Below are 16778 nucleotides of genomic sequence, written 5' to 3'. Positions count from 1 at the left end.
GTCCTTAAGGGGTTAAAGTTGCTGTGCTGGGATTTTTTACTGCCCATTGTCAAGGGAGCATGAATCTCCTTAGGTTCCCTTTAAAAGTTGTTGCGATGCTGTATGACTAACAGAAATAAACTATACTCACCATTCTGTTTTTGCAGTGCAGATAAAGAATTGAGAACCATTTGTGTTTGGCCCGGCATTAGCCATTGAGAGGATACCTATAGGAGGGGAAACACAATCCTATTAAAACACCACATGGTATTACTGCTTTAAAAAGGTCAAACCAGACAATGCAGAAATGCATTACCATGATTTTGCTATGAATACATATATGTCAGATTATTTTACACTACATTATCTCTGTCAGTTTACCGTATGCACCGGAATTACCCCATGGAGGCCAAGTATTGATTATGGTTACAGCCATCAGCGGCAGTCTATGAAGCGAGCAACTACATGTTACCAGGTTAGTGTGGTGATTGGTAACCAGAAGACTAGATGTTAGACTTGGATATCTAACATGGATATCTATATTGATGGCCACTTACCTGGTCCAGTGTGTTTAAGTGAGAAGTTCTCATCGGGGAAACGGCTTCCATATATCGATTTGCCACCAGTGCCATTGTGATTAGTGAAGTCTCCACCCTGTTAAAAAAAAAAAAGCACAGGTTACTTCTTTGATAGCTAAATCAAATTATCTAAGACTACGATTGATATTGGAAATACCACTGTATGAAAAAGTACTAGTGTTTATTATTTGTGGAGCTCATACACAAATATTTTATAATGTTTTCTGTTTTTATGCAACTTTCTTAAAATCCTGGACAACCACTTTAAACTTACAGGCCTTTAGTTCTCAGGATCACTTCTTAAACCCTTTTTGGATATTGGTACCAGGTTCTTGATGTGCCAGTCCTGTAGAACATACCTTGTCATTGTCATTATAGAATCCCAGGAACATGTCAAAAGTATTTGTCCGTTGGGGTCTAAGAGGGGCATTCATCAATTCTTCTCTCCTTTTTATCCAATTTTAGTAATAAAATGTCTCCTTGTTTTTGAACTTCCCGTGCAATATTCATCAAATGTCACATGCTACTTGATGAATTAACCGGCTCCTATGCCCATGCTACCTCTTTAGACTGCTTTCCAGGAGGGATGGGAAAAAATTTATATAACAACATTTTTATTTTTTATAACGTTTTATTTTTTATAATTTGTTATAAATTTTTTATAAAGTGTGTGTGTGTTTACTTTTTTTTCCTCTATTTTATACATTACAAAAACACCACGATTTTGGGGGGGGGACGGGGGGGGGGACGCCATAGGCTCAACGTGCTGTGACTGTGCAAAACCACCAAGGAGCTGAAAAGCGCCTCCCCCCCCCCCCCCCCCACAAAAAAAAAGGGACAAACTGAAAAACGCAAAGTGGAAAAATAATTTTGTGTTTTTTCATTGATTTACAGCTAACATCTGGCCGCAGCGTTTTTTCAATGAAAAAACACCATGGGGGCCGTTTTGGCCTTTTTTGGGGCAAAACGCCAAGAAATAACCAAGTGGAAACTTAGCCTAAGACTTTTTAGAGACTTTCAGAGAAAAGTTGCAGATAATGAATCAGTGCCCACTGCATAATACTAGTCTAAAGCACTGCAAACAGTAGTTCACTTTCAGATATTATCTATAGCAAAAGTCGCACAAAAGTCACAGGGGAAGTGACAGACTTTTTGTGAGACAATTTTAGTGTCTACATATAAGACCTGAACGGCCCCATAGACTTACCTTATGAGTCTGTCTAGGGGATATGATAAGCACTTCCGGCTTTTTCACTCATTGTCTGAACACAGCGTTTTGTCTTGTTTTTTTTGACAGTGCCAAATTAAATATTAGAACAAATTGTATACCTGTCATATTGGTGAATTCCCTTTAAAACACAAAGGCGTGCACATATTTGAGCTTTCCCCTCACCGCCCTCTATAATTAATTTCTCCTAATTACTTAAATTAAGTTAAAGCTATGACACTTAGTTTTAACGCATTTACTGTGTGTGTATATACAATTCAATCTAATATTTATATGTGCACTGGCAAAAAAAACAAAAACAAGACAACACGTTGTGCTCAGACAAGGATTGATCACGAGAAGAAGCCACAAGTGCTTGTTTAGTGCGTTCTCTTCCGGCTGTATGTCACATCACCTAGACAGACTCATAAGGTAAGTCTATTGGGCCGTTCAGGTGTTCGATGAAGACACAGAGCGGAGAGAGAAGCGATAGGCCAAGCACCTATCCCCCTGCTCGTTTTAGTCATCAGTCAAGGTTTGAACACTGACCCTGATGGATAAATACTTTTGACATGTTCTTGGGATTCCATAATGACAAGGTATTTTTACAGGACTGGCGCATCAAGAACATAGCACCAATATTCAAAAAGGGTTTAAGAACTTAGCCTGAGAACTAAAGGTCCGGTAAGTTTAAAGGGGTTGTCCGGAATTTTAACAAAGTTGCCTAAAAACAGAAAACATAAAATAAAAATAAGCATTACTCACTCACTAAAACCTTTGCCACACCAGCACTATGGCAATGGTGGTCCCCAAAAACCCTGCAGAAATGGCAATGTGTACATCACTTACATGGTCAAGTGGTGAAGCAAACCTGTGTCTTACCAAACTACAAAAAACAAACACAAATTAGACTGGATACATACCTGACACATGAAGCTGGGAATTATTCTGTGAAAAGTGGAGCCCTTATAACCAAAGCCCTTCTCACCAGTGCACAGGACCCGAAAGTTTTCTAGAAAATAAATAAAATAAAGCTAAGGTATTATTTCGCCTCTAAGATCAGTGGAATATCAGTTTTATTGATCAGAGGTTTTTTTCACCTCATGTTGTTCAACAAATTAGCACTGCCCTGAAAGCAAACTACATAGTAGGATTTTGGGTTGAGAAAAAAAAATAAAAAATAAGAGTCCATCAAGTTCCACCTTTATATACTGTGTTTATACAGAGAAAGGCAAAAATCCCCCATAAGGCTGTTGCCAATTACCCCATACCAGGGGAAAAATCCCTTTGTGACTCCAATATAGTATATAGAACGTTGATTTATTCTATTATCCATAGTTATATCATTATTAAAGGGGTACTTTTTTTTTTTTAAATCAACTGGTGCCAGAAAGTTAAATAGATTTGTAAATTACTTCTATTAAAAAATCTTAATCCTTCCTGTACTTATTAGCTGATGAATACTACAGTGGAATTTTTTTCTCCATTTGAAACACAGAGCTGTCTGCTGACATCATGAGCACAGTGCTCTCTGCTGACATCTCTGTCCATTTTAGGAACTATCCAGGGTAAAAGGAAATCCCCATAGCAAACATATGCGGTTCTGTACAGTTCATAAAATGGACAGAGATCTCAGCAGAGAGCACTGTGCTAGTGATGTCAGCAGACAGTTCTGTGTTTCAAAAAGAAAATAATTTCCGCTGTAGTATTCAGCAGCTAATAAGTACAGGAAGGATTAAGATTTTTTTAATAGAAGTAATTTACAAATCTGTTTAACTTTCTGGCACCAGTTGATTTAAAAAAAAATAGTTTTTCACTGGAGTACCCATTTAAGTAAAAATAAATAAATAAATAATGCCATGTCAGCACATAATTATGGCAGACTGAAATATCTGCCACCAGTTGGCATGTTTTCCCCAGCCAAGGCAATAATATAGCTTTAAGTTTTCAGTGGGATACATTGGGGGCTCTTAACTTTTAGAAGTTCCCTTTACAATGGTTTTCTCTAAAAGTGTACCTGTTTTGACATTTCAAAAGTTTTTATTTTTATTTGTCGGGCTATTAGTGTTCAGCCCCCAACCGATCAGTAGAACAAGCTCTGTGTCCATGTGAACGAAGTGGTTCCAAAGACTTATATTATGAGACCGTCTCAGTCACATGACAAAGGCGGCAGAGAACATGCCAAGCATGCACTTTCTACTGATCAGTCCGAGTCTTAACACAAAGCTTCACTCCGTGCCTGATGACTGGCGATGCAGGGACCAGTGGATCGTGACGTCACAGCCCCGCCACCTCGTTATGTCACGCCCGCACCCTCAATGCAAGTCTATGGGAGGGGGCGTGGCGGCCAATGGTTCACTCTGTAAAGAGGAGCGCAAATTCTAATAATCTGATATTATACACCCCTCCTAATGTAATAATTAAAGTGAATACCAGTCACAGCTTAAAAGCGGTTGTGCCATCAGACAGCCCCTGTCTATATACCCTAGGCATACCAGGGAGTCTCAGGAAATGGGCAATCAGATGATTACTGTGGCAGCTATCAATTAAAAAAAAAGAGTATGGGATGGGACAATCCCTTTAGCTTAAAGGGAACCTGCCAGGTCCCTACGACTTCACATACTGGCCCTGGGACCTGACGGGTCAGAAGAACAGTGGTCCAACTTGGTTCTTCTAAACGATCTGCCGTCGTGCTAGGTTATATAGTCAGAACAGTTCTCTTTAGCTTGCCGTGCTCCCTCCAACTCAGACATAAGGGATTGACAGCCAAAGTGTTGGGAGAAGCCCTTTAATCAAGCCTGATTGGCAGGAGGGGGCCCTGCAAGCGTGACTGTAAAACCAGCAATGGCTGCCATAAATTAAGTTGACTTTCGGCTTTCTGCACCATCGCAGAGAGCTGAGGGGAACAGTGTTGGTATGGTGATCTTCTGACCTGGCAGGTCCCAGGGCAGGTGTTTGAGGCCCCAGGGGCCTGACAGGTTTCCTTTAAAGGACTAAGCTATTGTCTGCTCTAGGCAGCACCATACTACATGACAGGACAGATTTCTATTAGACCAAAGATCAAACTTACCAGCAGTTTTTGGCACCACATCTGCTTTCAGCTGCAAGAATAAAAAGAAAGAAATAACTGATAAGTGAATTTTCACAATGCAGATTAATGCCACAAAACGTAATGCCCAGCCAGTTATTCTACAGAACCTGTGGTTGCATCACTGTACAGACGGCTATGTTTTGTTCCTGGTTTTGAGCTGACAGCAATGAAATGTAGCTACATGTCAGAACATGACTTCCCGTCCAACAACTTCCTGCATAGTGCAGTATAGGACAGAGAATACAGTTCTGTCTGGTGATCTCTAGGGATGGACGACAATATACGTAGACAAATGACAGGAACCTATGGGTGACTCCTGCATAATATTTACTGTGAGGACAAGCTGGGATGGAAGTAAGGTCCATGACAAAACCAATATGTGACGTACAGTAGATTCACCTCAACAGGGGGGGAAAAAAGAACTGTATTCACATTCTATAGTTGTGTGTAGATCTGTATGCATAGAGATGGAGCTTGCCCATGTTGGTTACTGTCCAATTCTCACAGCTACTGCTGTGCAGATCAGAAGTCACTTTTCCTATACATCCAAGAAATTCTAAGATTTATAGGGAACGAGACTTCTGATCCATACAGCAGTGGCTGTGAGAAATGACACTAACAAACACGGCCACATGGACATACAGGGCTACTAGAATGGCATCATGGCTGGGCACACTATACGGTCAAGACAGAACAACCACCCAAACCCAAGAAATTCATACTTAAATAGCCTGATGAGAATTTCTATGGAAAATGTATAAACCCAACAGGTTGGACTGCACAAGATAGAATCTAAAGGATTCCAGAGAAACCGAATCTCTGACCTGAGCAGACAAATAAGCTTAGTAAGTGTCACACACACCTATCATGGAACCTCTCCAAGACCAAGCCTAAACTGGCATGTGTTACTAAATTCTGTGTTATGCTGCTATTTCTGGGAAAGATACAGCCACCATAACAGCTTCCCTAGAATATGGTTACTCAGCTCTCCTTAAATCCTGAAAGGCTATTCTCTAGCCATGCAGTGGTTTTGAAAACCATGTGGTGTCACTTTATAAAATACCCTGCTTCCATTGACTTCAAGGGTAGGAGGGAAACAATGAGAAAAAGTAGTCCAATTCCATTTCTTTTCCATATGCTTGCTTCTCTGTAGCGTCCAATCAAAGCCTCCCTGCACTGACAGCGGCTCAGACAATGCTATGGTGCAGTGCTTCACTTGGGTGCAGATTCTGCCTGTGTGAACATACCTTTATATAACTAGACATTTTTTCTGCTTGCTACTGTAGCAATCCATAAAAAAGCTGTATAGTAGTTTCCACCCAGCTCTCCCAGAAACAGGAATAGTAAATAATAATAATCATAATAAATAAACAATAAAAAAGCAGACAACAGAAAAGAAAGCTTAAAGGGGTACTCCGGTGGAAAACTTTTATTTTTTTTTATTTTTTTAATCAACTGGTGCCAGAAAGTTAAACAGACTTGTAAATAACTTCTATTAAAAAAAATCTTAATCCTTCCAGTACTTATTAGCTGCTGAATACTACAGAGGAAATTCTTTTCTTTTTGGAACACAGAGCTCTCTGCTGACATCACAAGCACAGTGCTCTCTGCTGACATCTCTGTCCAGAGCAGCATATGTTTTCTATGGCGATTTTCTCCTACTCCAGACAGTTCCTAAAATGGACAGAGATGTCAGCAGAGAGCACTGTGCTCGTGATGTCAGCAGAGAGCTCTGTGCTCCAAAAAGAAAATAATCTTCTCTGTAGTATTCAGCAGCTAATAACTACTGGAAGGATTCAGATTTTTTAATAGAAGTCATTTACAAATCTGTTTAACTTTCTGGCACCAGTTGATTTAGGAAAAAAAGTTTTCCAGTGGAGTACCCCTTTAAAGTTGGATGTGTAAATGAAATTATTATATATATATATATTTTTTTTTTTTTCACTAAAATACTGGTTTTCCTCCAAATTTTACTTTTTTTTACCAGGGGTAATAGGAGAAAATGCCCCCCAAAATTTGTAACCCCACCTCTTCGGAGTATGTAAATACCCCATGTGTGGACGTCAAGTGCTCTACGGGCGCACTACAATGTTCAGAAGAGGAGTCACCGGAGTACCCCTTTAACCACATCCACTATAATAATATTCTATTTAGAGGGTAAAACACTAACAGGTGTTCTACATAAAAACGCAGAAGTGAAGTCGACCAACTCTGTGAACCTGAGAATATTTTTACACATTGGTAGTAAAATCCAGCATCTCCCCATATAGTCTTCTCTATGACATGTGTGTCTACCAAATGCTGATCCCTTATACGTCACCACTGCATGAAGCGCACTTAGTGGAATGCTTCACATAGATGTTACCTTAACTGACTAATGACACTATGTGCATCATTACATAGCTGCCAGATTAACAGGACTAGAAAGACAACACAGAAGTGACAAATCTGCTATAATATGTCCGTTATTACAGCTTATCTAGCAGACCTGTACCGCATTTACTGCCGACACATTCCCTGCATCCTTATAATATAGGAAGAAACGCGTCACAAACAAGGAGCCCTGAGAATACACAAAGTAATGGGGCAGCAGCCCACACCATGTGACTAGTGAACACACAATGGGTAAACTGGGGCTGCTCCCATCAGCAAACATTACGGATCTGCCAGCAATACACTTTCCACTTGGCAGTCGTCTTTTGATTAGGTCAGAACACTGAACGGGCACTAAGGTCACCTTGCATGCGATTGGGGACAAATACAACCGCCATAGACATCTATGTATGTAATACATAACATATCTATCACCCTCAGCTAGTGCCCAAACGACACCAACTACAGTAGTCCCTCAAGTTACAATATTAATTGGTTCCAGGACGACCATTGTATGTTGAAACCATCGTATGTTGAGACCAGAACTCTATGGAAACCTGGTAATTGGTTCTAAAACCCCAAAATCTCATCCAAAAATAGGAAAAAGTGAGGATTAAAACAAAAATAAGTAGAGAACTAATATAGATAAAGCAAATCCTTACATATAAAAAGTAAGAAAGATCTGCTGGGAGCTGTAAATCACTGTCTATTTCAGTGTTTCCCAAACCAGGGTGCCTCCAGCTGTTGCAAAACTACAACTCCCAGCATGCCCGGACAGCCTTCGGCTGTCCGGGCATGCTGGAAGTTGTAGTTTTGCAACAGCTGAAGGCATCCTCGTTGGGAAACACTGGTCTATGTAGAGGACAGGAGCTTCTTTGGGGTCCGGTACAGTACACACAATGGGGGACATTTATCAAAGATTTTAGCCCTGTTTTGTGTGTATTTTTTTGCGCAAGCCCTTTTTTTTGCGCATTTTTTTGCGCACGTTTTGGTAGAGCATGTCCTCCAGATGTGGCCGAATCAGGGTACCTTGGAGTGACATCTATAGTACGCATGGATTTATTAACTGCGTACTTTTTCTTTACACCAAAAATTTTGCCGCAAGAGCTGTTTTTTTTTTTGCGCAAATATAAGCCATCTTGGACTTAACGTAGCAAGATGCTCTAAATCATCTATTCTATTTTCCAAAGAGTGGATTTAGGAGATTACTATATTTACCCGCAATTTATGAAGCTCATTGCACTTGATTGATAAATTTAGAATTCGCATAATTTAGAATTCGGTAAAAGGGGTAAAATGCTTCTACCGTACACAAATAATGATACATGTCCCCCAATGTCCTAAAAAAAAGGAAAATGGAGCCGCCCTCACCTGGTGTCCAAAGGAGCAGCTAATCGTGGCATAGGTTAAAAGTAGTACAGAACATGTAATACCTCCCTGTACTGTAGGGGGCGCTACCAGACACCAGTCAGTGCATGCACTTTAGGAATACAGGGGTTTTACCAGTGAATGTCCATTCTGATTGGTCGGTTCTTCCAGCCATTGACACGTTTCGCAGATTCCATAGCATTGTATGTTGAGTCTGGTTTCAAGTTACAATGGTCCAGAAAAGACCATCGTATGTTGAAACTATTGTATGTTGAGGCCATTGTAAGTTGAGGGATCATTGTACTAGGGGAATTTATTATGGGATCTGCAGAAGATTTCCTAGAATGGATGTCAAAACCTGGCGTGAATTATAGATGAAACCTGTGGCACCTGAAAGCTGGCATGGAGTTCAGTCTAAGGCTGGGTTCACATATGTCCGGCTCAGAGAACCCAGCCAAAACTCGCCGCACCTGATGTACAACTGAAGACAAAAGTGCGCTAGTTGTCATCAGTTGTTTAGGATCCGGCGTTCATTAGTTGTGCACGCAGCATTCGTTCTCCTGCCCGGCGCCCATGTGGCATGTTACACCGTCTGGTGTCCAACTTGAGACGCCAAATTAACGGGAACTGTCTACATGGGATCATGTCTACAATCAGTTTTTGATACAGGGAAATGCCGCCAGACGACATATGTGAAGGGACCTAAAAGGGATATCTGGGGAATATGTGTAAAACAATAAAATGTCTACTCCCTGATCCCAAGAAAGTTCCTCTCTGCCTCTATTGGTGGCGAGGTTCTAACCAACACCGCGACAAAGTTAGAAGGCTAAGTTTCCACTTGTTTTTTGGGGGGAAAATGCCAAGAAAAACGCCAATGCTAGCGCATGGCATTTTTTTTGGTCAAAAAACGCTGCAGCCAGATGTTAGCTGTCAATCAATGAGAAATCTCAACAACAAAAAAATATTCCACTATGCGTTTTTCAGTTTGGCAGGGTTTGTTTTTTTTATCCTTTTGGTCTTTTTTGGCTTTTTTTAGCTCCTTTGCAGTTTTGCAAAATCGCAGCATGTTGAGTCTATGGCGTTTTTCTCCCTGAAATCGTGGCGTTTTTCTCCCATAGAAGTCTATGGAAGTAAAAAAAACACCAAGAAAACGATATGTGGGTTTTAACTGTGGCATTTTTGCAGGTGGTTTTTATTCTTTTTTGGACTTTGGCGATCCAAAAAAGTGATGGAGATACCTTTTTTGTAAAAATGTTGTAGCGTACCATTAAAAAAAATATTTAAAAAGGAACATTAGTAATGAAAAAAATTGTATTTAACGAAATTTATTTTAATTATAACGAAATTTTAATTAATCTTTAAACAGGGATCAATTTATGTGGCAGGCAGGTCATCCTTCATCCCTGAGATGCGGAGCGGCTTTCTCCTGCGCTCCGCATCTCTGCACTATACTCCGGCCAGTGATGTGAATAGAACATCACTCATTCATATTTCCCTCTGAGAGTGGGGATTGGCTACAACCATCCGGCCAATCACCACTCTGGGTAGAAAATATGACTGAGCGATGTTCTAATCACATCACTGGCCGAAGTACAGAGCAGAGATGCGAGCGCTGTATAGAGCTGCTCCGCATCTTCGCTATATTATGGACGATTGATGCGGGTGTCAGGAGTGACCCCCCGACCTACGATAATTTCAACATGCGATGGCCTCTCAGAGGCCATCGCATGTTGAAGGCAGCATCAACATACGATGCTTTTGTATGTCGGGGCCATCGCATAAACGGCTATCCGGCAGCGCAGACTGATTCAGCTGCCACCGGATAGCCATTTACGGTGCCCCTTGTGGTCCGGGGACGATCACTTACCTGCCCTCGGGGCTCCGGCGCATCCTCTTCGGGATCCTCTGCATTGTCAGTGCTCTCCATCGTCGTCATCACGTCGCTGCGCACGCCGTCCCGTCATCCAATAGGAGCGGTGTGCGTAGCAACATGATGGCGGCGACGGAGAGCGAGGATGCCGGGGAAGCAGAGGACTTGCCGGAGCAGCGGGGACACCCCAGGGACGCGGCGACAGCGATGGAAGATGACATCCAGGGCAGCAATGACAAGCGATGACTGTCCGGAGCGGCGGGTACACGTGTGTATAACCACAGGGCATGCTGGGTGTTGTAGTTTTACAACATCTGGAGGTCCGCAGGTTGTAGACCACTGTCCTATACTTTACATTGCACAGACCCCTCAACAAACGATGGTTTCAACAAACGATGGTCCGTTTGGAACGGATTACCATCATATGTTGAGGGACCACCGTATTAGTACAGGTACTACTACTCCCATCATGAAACAGTGTGTCCCATGCTGGGAGTAGTAGTACTACCTAAAAAAAGTGAAACACACACTACATTTTTATTATTGTCGGCTACATTTTTAGTGCCCTGCCCGCCCACATAAATTGATCACTGTTTAAAAATGAATTCAAATTTTGTCATAAAAAATCTAAATTTTGTTAAATACATTTTTTCATCAAAGGGGTCAAAAATGCAATTTCCACTCAAATGCAAAAACGCCAGAAAAAACTTCAGACGCAAGAAATTGCACTGGCGTTTTTTCTGGCATTTTTTTTTCCACACAATAATATGCAGGGAAAAAAACCAAGAGAAAAAAAAACAAGAGAAACTTAGCCTAAGAATCAGCAAATGAGTCCATTGGGTCATTCTGTAAACCAAGACTAAATCTCTCAGCATGCTGTGACAGAAGCCACTGTTGGAGAGCTGAAGGTTGGAGTCCATTGGTGTATGATCCTGGGGTTGTACAGAATTAGAAAAGAACGTCAGCTCTTTTATAAAAACAGCGCCATTCTTGTATACAGGTGGTGCCTGGTATTGCTGCTCTGTGTCATTCACTTCTAGAACAATAAACAATAACAGGGAAGATAGAAGAACAGACATCACTGCAGCCTGCACCGGCCAAGGACAACAGGTCATTCACTGCTACACATAGGGGGCGCTACAGGACATCCTCTACCCTGACCTGTCCAGCCCCCTCTCCAGGTGACAAGTGCAGGCTGTCCCCGGCACACACCGCACACTTACCTCCAGCACAATGCGCCCCAGCGGCTGGTTGTCTGCTACTACATCCAAGTAGACCACAGGGTTTTCTTTATTAGGGCCACAATGCAATGTTCTTATGGAGGTGAGGGGCCCGGGCCGGCAGATCCTCAGCAGAGTACGGCTGGAGCACGACAGCATGGTGCAGGTTATGTGATTAGTTTGGCAGTGCCGGGCGGGAGATATATACTCTGCGCACAGCGACACCAGCGGCCGGCCGCGACACTGCAGGGGACAGAGGCGACAGAAATGTACAGTGTGGCGACCGTGAGACACGTGACCGCTATGTCCTGCTGTCCGGTGTCCGGGACGTCCTGTAGTGTCTGAACGTGCTGGATAGGAAATTCCTGACTGACAGAATTCATCACATTTCTTTCTACTTATTCCCCAAACTGTCGCTCTCCCTCTGTTGCACAACTACATCTTCAATTATCCGAGGTCCAGTTCAGTCTGGGTCTATTGTGTACAGCTGTGCTCTCTAACCTGTGGCCCTACTGCTGTTACAAAACTACAACTCCCATTATTCCCGGACAACCACAGTTTTGGAACAGATAAGGTCAGGACACCAAGATGATATGTTACGGCCCCTTATATTACTGTACAATTGCGTTGTTTAATCTACATCTTATCAATTACATCTATATTGGACAGACTAAATGGCCCAAAATGGCTCTTATCTGCCGATTTCATTGCGGCAATCCCGAACAGCCCCCTGAGCTAACTGGAAGTGCTTTACTTTCACTTTGAACGCCGCGTCTAAAGGATTAATAGCGCGCGGCACCGCCATCAGTGCCACGCGCTATTAGCCACGGGTCCCGGCTGTTGTTAGAGGCCGGGCCCGACTCGTTATGATGCGGGGCCGCGGCGTGGCCCCAGGTTATAGAAAGGGAGTGGGCTGAGGGCGTATAGGTATGCCCTCCGTCCCCAAGGAGTAAAGATACTGACTGGCCCACCAGGAATCGGCCCAACCTGAAAGATTGTCAATGCGGGCCTGGGGGGGTCTAACAGCAAAAGTTTTCTTAGTGATTTTAGTAAACATTATACAACTACAGTTAAATAAATGAAAGGGCATGCCGGGAGTTGTAGTTATGCAACAGCTGGAGGCACACCATTACAACTCCCATCATGCCCTTTAGCTGTCTGTGCATGCTGGTAGTTGTAGTTAAGCAACTACAACTCCCAGCATGCACATATTTTTGGTGAAGAAGGCAAATGCCATGTTTGCATCTGGGTCGGCCCCTATGCAAATCGATCATTTAGGCCTTAAATGCGCATGGCGCTCTCTCACTTCGGAGCCCTGTCGTATTTCAAGGCAACAGTTTAGGGCCACATATGGGGTATTTCCGTACTCGGGAGAAATTGTGTTACAAATTTTAGGGGGCTTTTTCTCCTTTTACCCCTTATGAAAAGGAAAAGTTGGGGGCTACACTATAATATGCTGGTGTTGCCCCTTACTTTTCATTTTCAAGAGGTAAAAGATAAAAAAGACCCAAAAATTTGTAACACATATGTGGACGTAAAGTGCTCTGCGGGCACACAACAGGGCTCAGGAGTGAGAGAGCACCATGTACATTTGAGGCCTAAATTGGTGACTTGCATTGGAATGGCTGATAGTTGCAGCGGTTCCGACATAAACGCTAAAAAGAAAAAACACCCATGTGTGACCCTATTTTGGAAACTACAAACTTCAAGGAAAGTAACAAGGGGTACAGTGAGCATTTACACCCCACAGCTGCCTGACAGATTTTAGGAACAGTGGTCTGTGAAAATAAAAAATTACATTTTTCATTTTCATGTCCAAGTTTAACGATAAGTTGTCAAACACCTGCGGGTGTTACGTTTCTTGAGGGATGTAGTTTCCCAAATAGTGTGCTTTTTTATTTATTTAATTTTTTTTTTTTTTTTTGCTGTACTGGCATCATGGGGGCTTCCTAAATTCGAGATGCCCCCGAAAATAATTTCAGCAAAATTCGCTCTCCAAAAGCCAAATGTCGCTCCTTCTCTTTCGAGCCCTGTAGTGCACCCGCAGATCACTGTCATCCACATATGGGGTATTCCAATACTTTTTCTCCTTTACCCCTTGTAAAAATCAGACAAATGGGGCTACAAGAACATGTTTGTGTAAAAAATTGAGATTTAGATTTTTGGCCTCCACTTTGCTTCTATTCCTGTGAAAAACCTAAAGGGTAAACATTTTTCTGAATGTCATTTTCATAATGAAACTGAACCCTAAAACTGAACTGGTCCCTGAAAAATTCTAAGTTTGAAATTTTCATGATAATTTGAAAAATTGCTGCTTTACTTAGAAGCCTTCTAATGTCTTCAAAAAGTAAAAACATGTCAACTTTATGATGCAAAGGCAGAGCGGCAGTGTGACATTTTCTGTAGTGAAGAATTTTGTGTCCTGAAGCGTTCTCACACTGTCGCTCAGCCTATTGCGCAGTATGACTCGCCGACCACCGGCAACCAGGAAGTGGATCGCGGCAGAGACCGGAGACGGTTACCGGAGGCCCCGGGGGAGCGGAGGAAGGTATGTACATCTTTATTTTTTTTACTGCCGGCAGAATGGGGGACAATTTTTATATTCTGGAGTTCTCCTTTAATATTGTGTGATGCATTTCTCCTTGGTTTTCTTCTAATCAAAAAGTAAAAACATAAAACATGTCAACTTTATGATGCAAACATAAAGTATACATATTGTTTATGTGAATCAATATATAATTTATATGACATGTCCATTTCCTTACAAGCAGAGAGTTTCAAAGAAAAATGCAAAATGTTCAAATTTTTCATAAAATTTTGGGATTTTTCAGAAAGAAATTATGCAAGTATTGGCATAAAATGAACACTACCTAAAAGTAGAATGTATCACGAAAAACTGTCTCAGAATCAAATGTTAGGTAAAAACCCTCCCAGAGTTATTATTGTATAAAGTGACACAGGTCAGATTTGCAAAGAATGCCCTAGTCCTTAAGGTCAAAATTGGTTTGGTCCTTAAGGGGTTAAGTTTTTATTTAAGGCCCTTTTTCAGCAGATTACGGATAAAGGGTCGCAAAAAAAAATTGATAGTCTTTTCCGTAAGAAGCTTAAAAAACAGCCATAAATAAAATAGTTTTTTTTGTGTAAACATGGCCTATCACTTTTACACATTACGTTACTGTTCACTGTGCACTTAATGTATGGATCACATAATGTACATAACAATGTGTCATAGGTAGTGATATAATCACATGACACATTGTACACGTCATTAAGTCATAGGACATTAGGAGTCATAACAATTCAGATATACTGTAACATTTCTTTCTTGTCTGTCACACATTTCATAAGTCGATCAAGTACATTTGGTACATTTCTACCACCACTAGTTAGCACATATACAGAAGATTCATTGTTACTCTGTATTGTTTCTCAATAGCAATTAAAGGAGAACTCCAGAATATAAAAATTGTCCCCCATACTGCCGGCAGTAAAAAATATAAAGATGTACATACCTTCCTCCGCTCCCCCCGGGGCCTCCGGTAACCGGTTCCGGTCTCGGCCGCGATCCTCTTCCTGGTTGCTGGTGGTGGGCGAGTCATACTGCGCTCAGTCAATCACCGGCCGCAGCGAGGTCCCGACTCGGCCAGCGATAGGCTGAGCGGCAGTGTGACGTTTTCGGCCCCAGCAGCATGTGTCGGTGTAGTGAAGAATTTTGTGTCGTGAAGCGTTCTCACACTGCTGCTCAGCCTATCGCCGGCCGAGTCGGACTTCACTGCGGCCGGTGATTGGCTGAGCGCAGTATGACTCGCAGACCACCGGCATCCAGGAAGTGGATGGGGCAGAGACCGGAGCTGGTTACCGGAGGCCCCGGGGGAGCGGAGGAAGGTATGTACATCTTTATTTTTTTTACTGCCGGCAGTATGGGGGACAATTTTTATATTCTGGAGTTCTCATTTAATATTGTGTGATGCATTTCTACTTGGTTTTCTTCTATTTGAGGAAATCAAAAAATAAATTAATTGTGCAAACATAAAACTAACAACTGGTTTAGAAACAAGTACAAAAAACACGGTCATTCACAGCAGCACAAGCTTTTTGGTAAACTTGCAGAAGAAAGATCAGTGTACACCAAGGACGTATGTCAGGATCCGGATGAGTATGCAGTGAGGATACTGGTGGTGGATCCTCTGTGTCAGTGGGGTTATGACGTGGGCCGTACCAGGGGAACGGAGTCTAAGGGGTTACTGGTTTTCACCAGAGCCCGCCGCAAAGCGGGATGGACTTGCAGCGGCACGTAACCCCCAGGTCGTTCCACTCGATAGCGACTCAACCCCAGCTGACGGCTAAGACAGGCGCGGGACAAGGCAAGAGCAAGGTCGGACGTAGCAGAAGATCATGGCAGGCAGCAAGGATCGTAGTCAGGGGCAACGGCAGAGGGTCTGGAACACTGGCTTGGAACATACACAGGAATGCTTTCACTGGCACTGAGGCAACAAGATCCAGGATACCAGGAAGGGGAAGTGGGTTTTTATAATGAGGACACAGGTGAATGTACTGATTGGGCCAGGCGCCAATCAATGGCGCACTGGCCCTTTAAATCTCAGAGAGCCGGCGTGCGCGCGCCCTAGGGAGCGGGGCCGCAAGGCGCCGGGACTGAGCCGACGGAGGACGGGACATGTGCAGGGATTGGGATGCGAGCCGCGGATACACTAATGCAACGCTCCCGGTCAGCGGGTCTGACCGGGGCACTGCATGGAGGTGAACGCCGCGAGCGCTCCAGGGAGGAGCAGGGACCCGGAGCGCTCGGCGTAACAACGTACATACCATAGAGGCAGACCAAGCACCTGTTATGGGCTCATGGAGAGAGGCGGCCTATCTGATATGTCCCATTTATTTTGTAACAGTGTGTGTGAATAGGCCCAAAAGCATTGAAATGACATGGGTGGAAAAACAAACAAGCAACAGGCTTTGATGTCTTGTTTGACCGAACCTAGAACCCTATAATGAAGATGGACCTCTTTTTAACCCCCTTATAAGCTAATAAATGTAGGTATAACTTTTCAAACTCTCTATTATAGGGTATAAGGTAAGG

The 16778-nt window shown here is 42.7% G+C and overlaps 1 protein-coding gene across 3 annotated transcripts in view; it reads right to left on the bottom strand.

Annotated features, from left to right (window-relative positions):
* The window catches only part of LOC130282749 (peptidyl-prolyl cis-trans isomerase F, mitochondrial), a 63105-nt gene that overhangs the window by 5421 nt on the left and 40906 nt on the right, over positions 1-16778 (bottom strand). Inside the window, exons 1-5 of one of the 3 annotated variants that reach the window (XM_056531368.1) lie at positions 11690-11948; positions 4835-4865; positions 2688-2776; positions 537-633; positions 131-206 (exon numbers count right to left, since the gene is read on the bottom strand). In XM_056531368.1, the coding sequence (XP_056387343.1) occupies positions 131-206; positions 537-633; positions 2688-2776; positions 4835-4865; positions 11690-11845 (449 nt within the window). In that variant the 5' untranslated portion in view covers positions 11846-11948. Of the gene's footprint in view, positions 1-130; positions 207-536; positions 634-2687; positions 2777-4834; positions 4866-4962; positions 5052-11689; positions 11949-16778 lie in introns of those variants that run through there. The other 2 variants (XM_056531369.1, XM_056531370.1) reach the window with 2 other exon arrangements.

This window comes from Hyla sarda, chromosome 7 (assembly GCF_029499605.1).
Source record: "Hyla sarda isolate aHylSar1 chromosome 7, aHylSar1.hap1, whole genome shotgun sequence".
Classification (NCBI taxonomy): domain Eukaryota; kingdom Metazoa; phylum Chordata; class Amphibia; order Anura; family Hylidae; genus Hyla; species Hyla sarda.
Note: the sequence above shows the minus strand (reverse complement) of the source record. Positions and strands in the feature narration are given on the sequence as shown.